At 49.1% G+C, this 10,366-nt stretch overlaps 2 protein-coding genes across 2 annotated transcripts in view; both read left to right on the top strand.

The window, feature by feature from the left end:
• The window catches only part of LOC119277157 (pseudouridylate synthase 7 homolog), a 26,605-nt gene extending 20,577 nt beyond the window's left edge, over positions 1–6,028 (top strand). Inside the window, exons 14-18 of the mRNA XM_037558391.1 lie at positions 1,176–1,213; positions 3,051–3,119; positions 4,600–4,876; positions 5,291–5,416; positions 5,608–6,028. Coding sequence (XP_037414288.1) covers positions 1,176–1,213; positions 3,051–3,119; positions 4,600–4,876; positions 5,291–5,320 — 414 coding nt within the window. The 3' untranslated portion in view covers positions 5,321–5,416; positions 5,608–6,028. The remainder of the gene's footprint in view (positions 1–1,175; positions 1,214–3,050; positions 3,120–4,599; positions 4,877–5,290; positions 5,417–5,607) is intronic.
• Positions 6,029–6,524: 496 nt separating this feature from the next.
• On the top strand, positions 6,525–8,335 carry LOC119281576 (homocysteine S-methyltransferase 4-like). The gene is made up of 6 exons (XM_037562066.1): positions 6,525–6,886; positions 6,983–7,221; positions 7,318–7,447; positions 7,533–7,736; positions 7,817–7,888; positions 7,992–8,335. Exons 1-6 carry the CDS (start codon positions 6,656–6,658, stop codon positions 8,199–8,201), a joined length of 1,086 nt encoding a protein of 361 aa, XP_037417963.1. The 5' UTR covers positions 6,525–6,655; the 3' UTR covers positions 8,202–8,335.
• The last annotated feature ends 2,031 nt before the right edge of the window (positions 8,336–10,366 follow it).

Raw genomic sequence — 10,366 nt, 5'->3', positions numbered from 1 at the left:
CCTCCCAGCGCCCCCCCTCCTCCTTTCCCCTCCCGCCGCCACCGGCGTAGGCCACCGGGCCTGGCTCGCGTGATGCCGGCGGCGGCGGCCCTGTTCTCTTCCTCCCCGCGCGGCGCTGTAGCTCGGGCGTTGGCGCCGGCGGCGGTGCACCCAGGTCGGCTTCGGATCCGGTGGCGGCTCGTCTTCGCAGGCGGCGCAGCTCCGGGTGGCATGGTGGCGGTGGCGTGGCTGCTTGGCTGCGGGGCCGCGTGGTGGCTGGCGGCGGCGCCCTTCCGGCCCAGATCTGGGCCCTTTTGGGCCCCATCTGGGTCTGGGTGGGCCTGGCGTGTGCTTTCCGGCGTCATCTCCGGCGGACGGAGGTGTGGCTTGGGCTGGGGGTGGCGGAGACGGTGGCACGTGTACTGCAGCGCAGCGACGGGAGCTTCACGAGCCCGCTTCGGGCTCGGCCGGGCAGGGGTGCCTGGTTTGCTCCTGAGCTACGTCCGGTCGGTCACCGCCGAGGGTGGTGGAGGTTGTCCCCTCCCACGTGGCCGCTGACCCTGCTGCTCCTCGTTTTCGGCTGGTTCCTCTCGATCCCGCCGGTCTAGCTTCGCTTGTCACGGTGAGACGGCGATGGTGACTGCGTGTTCGTGGTGGCGCATATTGGTGGACGGCAAGTATGGTGGAGCGCGATGGATCGTCTGGGGTCGTGGTTGGTAGGAGGTTGGGAGAAATCCTTGTCGGCTTGTTCGGCACCGACGCGGTGACGCCCGTGGGCGTCGCCGTGCCTTCCTGAAGGGCGTCGGATATCCCCCTTCCTCCCACGGCCCTTCGCGTACCGGGGGAAACCCTAGGCCATGTCCGGTAGCAGCGTCGTTGTCGTCGCGTTCCTTCTTGAAGGTGTTACTTGGTATGCGGCATTTTGTGGTGCTAGGAGCGTGGTGGAACTCTCCGGCGGGCGCAGCGGTGGCGAGTCATCTTCGTTTTTGTTGATCCGCCGTTGTCGGCATTTTTTTTTCCTTTTGTGTTTTCTCTTTTTTTCTTTTGGGCGTGCCTGTGCTGCTTCCGCCCCAGCACCTATCGTGGGTTGTATCGATGTTGTTGCTTTGTAATACAAAGCAGGGGGAAACCCTTTTTCGGCAAATAGTTTCTTTTTAAATGTGTATTTAATGTCTATCTGTTTCTTTTTGTCCCAGGATGGTATTAGCCTGACAGAGAGCATCCATGGAGTCAAGTAAGTTAGTTTGTTCCTATATATGTATGTTGCTTTCTGAAGCTAGTTTATAGCTCTGTACGATAATTGTGATCATAATGGGCCTCTATAAAGCGGGTGTTCATATAACACATCCAAAGGAAAAAGGGAAGCGTTTCTAGCCGGCTGTCCGGCCGAGCCACGCACCAGTGGCACGCGCACTAGCCATGTGTCAGCCCTGGCCCACCACCCACTGCTCTTGCTCTCCTTATCTCTGTGAGAAACCATGTGAGCCATTCCGTATTCTTTCTCTATCTCTATCATTCATTCTCGTCTTCTTCGCGAGCTTTCCTCTCTCTTTCTCTCTCACCTCTGCTATCTCCCACATCGAGCTAGTCCCCTTCTCTTTCCTCTCATCGCCCTGGCAGAACCATCCTCCCGACGAACTCCGGTCGGCCAACCGCTGCCTTGTGCCTGGTGGTGCACTGCTGCAAGGGGTGGGAGGGGAGCGACCACCTGGGGGTCCTTCTGCTGTGACGCCACCGGCAAAGCTGCGAGCCGTCTCGGCCACGCCGCGAGCGGTAGAACGCTGTTTTAGCAGGGTAGTGGCCAGGGCGTGCCGGGGTGCTGCGGTGCAAGCTATGAGGCAGTGCTACGGCGGTGGTCGTGGGCGCTGCGACCGGTTGTGACAGATGCTGTGTCCGACGGCAACAGATGCTACAACTAAGGGTAGCGACGTTGAACTGCTGTAGCCGATGACGTCGATTGCTGCGACCGGCGACGTCGACTGCTAGCACCGGTGACTTGGGACGCCGGAACTGGTACCAGAGGCCGAGATGCGATCGTCAGCCGTGGGAGCTGCAACCGGCAGCAGCCGGTGCCGGAGATGAAAGTCACCCGATTGTGGGATCGTGGCACTGGATGCTGGAACCGTCCGGCGACAGAGCTGCAACCATCGGCAGCAGAAGTTGGAACCCACCGGCGAGTCAATTTTTGCTGGGATCGGCTACCCTCACTGCTGCAACCAGCATCGAGGCTGCTACTGCTGGGTAGCGGCCGGTGGGGAGCTGCAGTGATGAGCCTGATGTCTAGCTGACGATGGCGAGCTGTTGCGGGAGTGGGGTGGGTGTGCATTTGCCGCACAGCCACGGCCTCCCATGTGGCCTGGTGTGGAGGAGAAACGAGCTGGGGTGAAGGGGATTTTTGCTGTTGACTTTTGGATCAGATCTGAGACGTGGGGGAGGAAGACGACATCAAGGTTTTGGTTACCGGTCGAAATTTCGAGATTTACCATGGTTACCGCGTATTTCCGTGCCCCTCGGTAAATCCACGTACCAAGCAAAAAATACCAGTTATTTGAATTTTTTGAATTTAAACACTCAATTTATAGTAAAGTACATAGAATCTAATTAATACCATGAGAGTTGGTTTTGGCTTGTTGGTCGGAACCTAGTTCCTGTTTTGAGAGGTCTTTGGTTCAAATGTTCGTTCATTAACTTATTTGAATTCAAAATTCAACTATAAAATTCGTTCGGAATATTCTCGGTATTTTTCGGTATTTCTCGGTAACCGTGGTAACCGCGTTTTCCAGTCCCCCTCGGTAAAAATGCCTCATTCGGTAACCAAAACCGACATGCAGTGTGCGGGATCCAACGGTTGGCGCTTGGCGAATTGGAGGGCATACGTGTGACTGGTCGACCGGCGCCTACCACTGGCCAAGGAAAAAGGGGTTTAAATATTGCATTTGGTCACTAATATTGTATCTTTGGCATAGCTACTGTGTTATCTTATTCATATTCATGCATTTTTTGATATCATTTTTAATATCCATTTTTGCATACTAACCGTTGTGCTGGATGACACAAATTTCAATTGTAAGGGAATTCTCGATTACAAGCATGAAAGGAGGTTACCGTCGTGCATTACAACGACCTATTGACTGTGAATGGTATGTGCAACTTAAACAAAATTCTACTGTTTCGTTCAATCAATTGCTTTGTCTATGTTTTGGTTTGTTATGTTTAACTATATTTTCTGTACAGTGAGTTCTAGTTCTAGATGTTCCAATGCAGTTTCTCTATTGCAGGATTTTTTTCCATACAATTTAGGATCGGGTTCCATTATCAAAGGGGATAACAGAACAAAACAAGAAAAAATAGCATCCATGTGCAACCACAAGTTGAATAACGAAAGCTGCTACTTCATAGCAACCAAAATGGACCTACTAACATCGGCACCAACTAGTTTACAACGAAACAACAAAAGGAGGGGGAAACACAAACAGCCCTGTCAAGCTCGAGCACCAAAATCAAACACTCCAGCAACTTTTTAACTGTTACAACTCTCCAAACGATACTAGCAACAGAACTGGCCTCCAAAGATCCCCTATTTTTCATGCTTCATCATCGTGCTCAGCCACTTCCTCCATATCATCATCTTGATCTTGATCTTTCAGCAGCAGTCTCTGAGTTCTTTTCTCTCCTCCACCATTGTTGTGAATGGCCAGCACCTCATCCTGGAAAGCAGTCACCCCTTGCTCCAGCAGCACCTGTTCCTTGGCATTTTGAAGACCTGCTCAGTAGCGCATAGAAGAATAGGCATACCAAATGAATTCAGCTGGAGATCTAACAAGCTTGTGATCAAAGCAGGCCCTATGACGTAGCTTCCAAATGGCCCAATATATAGCAGCCAAACCTACAATTTGTAGATTTCTGCTGCTGGGAATAAAACGTGGTATCCACCAAAAGTATTGGGTAAAGCATCCATGCCTGGTTTTGGCCCCTAGGAATTTACTCAAGATGCTCCAGATGTATTTTGCTGCCGAACAACCAAAGAGATGATTGATACTCTCCGTCTCGGAGCAAAAACTACAGGAAGGATTACCAGTCAGTTCCTCTTAATCATATTATCTTTAGATGCTTATGCCATATAAGCCACAGCCATATCTTAATTTTCAGAGGTATCTTAACTACAGGAATGATTACCAGTCCAGTTCCTCCCAATCACCCATCCTCTTATGAATCTTATCTTCAGTTCCAGTCAGCCACATGCAATCTGCTCCCACAAGCAGGTACCCCAAATACTTAATAGGCCAAGAACCCAACTGACAATTGAAAAGATCAGCATACTTTGCCCTTTCTCATCATCCTGTAACAACATCAACATCTCACTTTTCTGAAAATTGATTTTCAATCCTGACATTTGCTCAAAGAGATACAGTAACAGCTTGAGATTTCTAGCACTGTCCGGATCATCTTGTATAAATAATATAGTACCATCATCAGCATATTGCAATATAGCCATTCCTTTGTCAATTAAGTGAGAATTAGGCCAATAATCTGTTCATTTGCTTGAGCCAACTGAATCATCCTTTGCACTTTTGCAGGATACCTTGTACTTCTCAGTTAAATCGTCTCTTAATACTGCAGGGACCTCATGACTTACACAGATGACAAAATACCCTTAGTGGAGACTGACTTAGATGTTCTATCCAAAGCCAAGCCATCTGAAGTAAATGAGCTATTATCTACAGGGGCGTCACATGATGATTCATTGGACACTTTTGGAGCAACCATCCTAGCAGAGACCGAAACTATTGGCAGCTCAGATCTGTTACCAGAGCTTGCCGTAAAATTAAGTTTTACTCTACCGACATCATCTTATGCTACAATGGCTATCAGGGAGCTGACGAAGACTTCAACTTCGGTATTTCTCTAATTTCCAGATCATTTTATTTGGTTTTGATTTAAAATGTTTTTATTGGCGTTGCTTCTGCAACATTTTATTCTTTTATTTAGTTCATAATTGACACTCGGGGGCATTATAGGCCATTTCATCCAAATGCATCTCCTCGCTGGAACATTGGTGCCACCCAGTTAGTACTGGTGCTCGAATGCCGTTCAATTTCGAAACCATATGCTGCAGTCTAATTAGTGTTTTCTGGCCATCAAGCCGTTCTTATTATTTTGCCTGTGCTGTTATTGATTTTTAGTTAGTGTCTGCTTAAGTTTGCCAAGTTCCCCACTCTTCCTTAATTATCTAACATTTCTTTTGTTAATAAACTTTGCTGGATGAGTGTGCACCTCAATGACCTCATAAAGTTTTTTGGGTTGCACACAGGTTGATTGTCAGAAAGCATTAAACTCCTGAACCTGCAGCAACATGCATCATTTGCGAAAACTGATCTAATGTTGAACGCGTGGAAGTTACGTGGGTATGTTCCATCAGCAAACTTTGTCCAATGACGTGAGTTTTCCCTCTAGGCCGTCATATATTCTACAATATTTTTTATAGAGATTGACATCCACTCCCTCCGTCCCAAAAAGAAGTGTCCTGGCTTTAGTGCAAATTTAAATTAAAGCCAAGATACTTATTTTGGGGACGGAGGGAGTGCACTATTTGGACTGTAATAACTAGATGTTTCTTTGTGCTTGCAGTGATACTTTCAGCATTTCTGTAATTCAGGGGAGGATGCGGTCAGCTAGCGAGAAAAGAACGACCACTATATCGGATGTCCCACTGAGCAGAGTAGGCAGTTTACCTGAAAAAGGAAAATCAAAAGGAAAACGAGCAACTGTAGGCAGTTTTGTTTTGTATGAACTATGAGGGATGTTGCTTGGATCAGTATTGCATTGTACACGGAGCAGGTCTAATACCCTGTACAGCTATTAGTAAGTAAAACTTCAGGTATCGTCGAAGATTGCTAGGTATGCTTCTTTCAGTTCATAGAGGTTTTTGCCACAGAAAAAAAGAGGGCTCGTAGTTCCAACTTTTGCAAAAACAGGCCAATCTCCACTCTGATCTTGCAAGGCCAGCACTTTTTTTCAGACCGACCGGAGCTGTTCATCACAAGTGACTATAATTCTGGAAAAAAAACTATTTTCTTAGTTAAAATTCACACCTGTCTGATAAAGATTCTATCTCTTTGTAGCATTTGCACAAATCTCAATATTCAGATCAAATAGTTCTCAGTGTTGACTTTGTCAAAAATAATAAAACCATTTTCGTTAATTCAGTGCAGAAACGTAGGTGCCTTGCAAGCCCACATGTACCCATGCAAGCGAAAAAACAACAACACTGCGAGGCCTATTCTGCTGAACCGCCGCATTCCCGGCCACGCTGTTAGACTGCCGGCTGGGTGGTGAACCGCGCGGCGCACGCGGGCTACGACACCGCAGGCCGCGCGCATGTACGACGTGAAACAGTTACAGCGACACGTATCTTCCAGCCTATCGGCGTGGCTGCTTCGAGCGGTGGCCGCGTGCTGTCCGCCGCTGCAGCATACTACGTGCCGCAGCCCAAGGCCTCTGGGCGGCGCCCGGGCCGTCCGGACCCAGCCTTAAAAACCTCCACCGCGATCGATCGTCATCTCATCTCGGCGTACTACTACTCCCTCAAACTTGTCCCCTTCTCGATATCCTGCGTTCTCGTATACGTGCTCGGCGTGCGTGCTAGCTAGGTGCTGAACGACATCGGCCGGCTGCCATGGGGCGCCGCGACGGACACGACGACGCGCTGCGGCGGTGGCTGCGGGAGGCGGGCGGGTGGCTGGTGGTCGACGGGGCCCTGGGCACGGAGCTGGAGGCGCACGGCGCGGACCTGCAGGACAAGCTCTGGAGCGCCCGTTGCCTCGTCTCCGCTCCCCACCTCATCCGCAAGGTCCATCTCGACTACCTCGACGCGGGCGCCAACATCATAACCACGGCCTCCTACCAGGTACGTACATTCCACATCTCCTCCGTTTCCCGTCCAAGCAAATGCTCTGCTTGCAGCACGATGACGCGGTGCTTGCGTGCGCGCGCGGGGTGGCAGGCCACGCTGCAGGGGTTCCAGTCACGAGGCGTGTCGAGGGAGCAGGGCGAGGCGCTGCTCCTGCGGAGCGTCCAGATCGCGCAGGAGGCGCGCGCCATCTTCGTCGAAGGCCGGTCGAAAGGCCCCTACTCCGCGCGCGATGAGTACGACGGCGTGGTGTCCAGAGCGCGCCGGCCCGTGCTGGTGGCGGCCTCCGTCGGGAGCTACGGGGCGTACCTCGCGGACGGCTCCGAGTACACGTACCGATCAATCCCATCAGACACCGTCCATTCATCTTCTTCTGGACATGATTTAATTTGATCAGTTAACTGATGTTTATGTATATGTGCACGTAGCGGGGACTATGGCAGATCCGTCACCAAGGAAGCGCTCAAGAACTTCCATAGGAGGCGGCTCCAGGTGCTGGCGGACGCAGGGCCGGATCTCATCGCCTTCGAGACCATCCCAAACAAGCTGGAAGCACAGGCACGCACGCTTAATAGTTACACTCACTAATTGTGATGTGAGCACTACGTGATGAACTGACCAACTCCTTGCTGGACAACCGCAGGCTTACGCTGAGCTGCTGGAGGAGAACGACATCAGGATTCCCGCCTGGTTCTCCTTCACCTCCAAGGACGGAGCTAACGCGGCGAGCGGTGACCCCATCACCGAGTGCGCCGCCGTCGCCGACTCATGCAGGAGGGTGGCTGCCGTCGGGATAAACTGCACGGCTCCCAGGCTAATCCATGGCCTGATCCTCTCCATCAGCAAGGTGAATACGTGCGGCACGCGACGTACTACTGGTTCATGTTCACGTGTACTGCTACTTCCAACCTTACCTTGGACTTGCAGGTGACGACCAAGCCGATCGTGGTGTACCCCAACACCGGGGAGACGTACGTGGCCGAGACCAAGGAGTGGGTGGTGAGTACTCGATCTCTCGGCAACAGCTGCAGATAGATGTCCTCGATCATGTTGGTTTGCGTTGCGTTGCATCACGGACCGTTCGTTGGTGCGTGCGTTGCAGGACTCGGCTGCTGCAGGTGGTGGTGCGCCGGGGACGGACTTCGTGTCGTGCGTCGGCAAGTGGAGGCAGGCGGGAGCCTCGCTCGTGGGAGGGTGCTGCAGGACGGGCCCGGCGACGGTGAGGGCCATCGCGCGGGCGCTGCGAGAGGCGGATGCTGCTGCTGCGGCCGAAGATACCGACGATGACTACCCTGCCGTGGCCGTCCTGTAGAGCCTATAGGTCACCCTTTCTACATCGACCGCGATGCTGGCGTAGAGGTGTATGTAAATCGTCGTTCCCATGGCCCTGTTGTGATGTAAATCGTTCTCATGGCTCTTTCTGTTATGACGAAGCTTGGTTTTTTTATCTTTCTAGTTTTAGTCGTATTCTCTGCTGTGTTGCGGTCTAGCTTGTTTTAGCTGCGTATTTGGGTGGTGCTTTGAGTTTGTGAGGTGGTTGTAATACTCAGCAACCGTGCATCAGTGAAACTAGACGATAGTTTGAGAGGGGTTGAGATCCTCTACAGTGCAGTGCAGATGACAAGTGGGGGTCGGGTCAACAATCGTGCATCAGTGAAACTACAGGATACTCGGCTTTGTTGCTATGGGAAATTGGGAATTGGTTGATGAAATCTGATGATAACATGAGAATTAAAATTTAAAATAGATATAACCTACTTCCTCCGTTTTAAATATATAAGTCCTTTTGAAGATTTCGATACATAGACATATTTTATTTTAGTGTATAATTCATTTTGCTTCGTATCTAGTCATTATTGGACTAGAGAGTATGTTTTTTTATTAAATACAAGTATAATAATTTAATAAAAAATATCAAAATTTGGAACATACAACTTATTACTGCACATATTTATTATATTCCCTTCTTATTAAAATATAAGATGTTTTATAGGCTAGTTTAGCCTGAAAAATGTTTAGGGTATGATAAATGTTTAGGGTAACTAGATGATGTCTTCTGAATCTATTATCTAAAATATTTATAAAAGCATGTCTCGCCTCACTCACATGATATATCTGATGCACCATCAAGAAAATAAAGGCATTTCTAATAGTGTTATTGTAATTCATTTAATTGCATTAGTTGTAACTAATTTCAGAAACAATTTTAATTGCACTTTAATTTTAGAAAACACTTAAAATTTTATTGTTTACTTTAACCTAGGCTACAATCAATCCTACTCGAATAAGACGGGGTGAGGCGATTACATTGATACTCCGGCCCCTCCGGCCCCTCGGCGACACACGAGCGGTGCCTTTCTGACGCGTGTCTCGATGAGGAGGCCAATCCCAGGTATCTTTATGAAGTTCCTTGACCCACTAGGGCTTAGATGTTAGGCTGGTCACAATGAGGAAGAACTTAGGAGTAACATCACACACTCCAATACAACTTTGCTTATGTGGTATATATTTAATGAAGAAAAAGGTGTTTGTGGTAACTAGCTAAGTTACCGGAACATCACACACTCTAAGAAACAATGAGTTTATAACCTAATAAATACATCGTTGCATGACACTACATAGATATTCCTACCGATTATGAAGGTAGTAACATAGTCTAAGGAAGTGTGTAAGTTACTAGCTTATGTTCTTGCCCATTGTGACCAGCCTTACATCATTGTCATTAGCGACGGTCAGGTCTTTGAGTAGGTTCTTTAAATAGCTAGGTGGTGCTTTATTGTTCTTCACCTGTTCCATTTAGCCTTGAGCATCTCTTCGGTCTGGAAGAGCTTGTTCCACAGATTTCCCAAGTACTCTTGCTCGCTGGCTGTGCCGAGCAACCTTAGCCTCAACGTGTCGTGGTTGGGGATGTCGATCAATTCATTCATGATGTCCTGGTTATTAGAACTGAGGATTCACTGGTGGAAAAAAGGCCTTTGGTCGCGGTTCGCAACTGCCATTAGTCGCGGTTGCGCAACCGCGACCAAATAAGCGCGACTAAAGCCCCCCACCTTTAGTCGCGGCTGCTTAAGAACCGCGACTAATGGTCCGTCCACGTGGGCGCCAGGCGGCCGTCGGGGCGGAGGACCTTTAGTCGCGGTTCTTCTGGCCAACCGCGACTAAAGGCCGCCACAGGTTTAGGGTTTTAGCCCCCCCCCCCTAAACCTGTTTTCTGTTTAATTTGTATTGTTTTATTTCTTTTGTGCTTTATTTTAATTTTGAAGGAGTTTCATATATTCTACGGTACTACATACATGCATATAAATGTACAATTTCAAATAAATTTGAAATTAGAACCAAAAAGAATTCAAGAGGAATATACAATATATATTCAATATCATCGGATGACCATATACAATTTTGAACAAGTTTCCATACATGATTTAATGCATCGCTCTTTCTCTCTCTCTCTCTCTGCTCTCTCTCTCTCTCTCTCTC

This window comes from Triticum dicoccoides, chromosome 3B (genome assembly GCF_002162155.2).
Source record: "Triticum dicoccoides isolate Atlit2015 ecotype Zavitan chromosome 3B, WEW_v2.0, whole genome shotgun sequence".
Taxonomy (NCBI): Eukaryota; Viridiplantae; Streptophyta; class Magnoliopsida; order Poales; family Poaceae; genus Triticum; species Triticum dicoccoides.
Note: the sequence above shows the minus strand (reverse complement) of the source record. Positions and strands in the feature narration are given on the sequence as shown.

Excerpts from the sequence above, each read along its gene's own strand:
- LOC119281576 (XM_037562066.1), top strand. The coding sequence starts at position 6,656 with ATGGGGCGCCGCGACGGACACGACGACGCGCTGCGGCGGTGGCTGCGG. Across the intron at positions 7,448-7,532 it reads CAAACAAGCTGGAAGCACAG|GCTTACGCTGAGCTGCTGGA; the intron begins GCACGCACGCTT and ends GGACAACCGCAG. Across the intron at positions 7,737-7,816 it reads TGATCCTCTCCATCAGCAAG|GTGACGACCAAGCCGATCGT; the intron begins GTGAATACGTGC and ends TTGGACTTGCAG.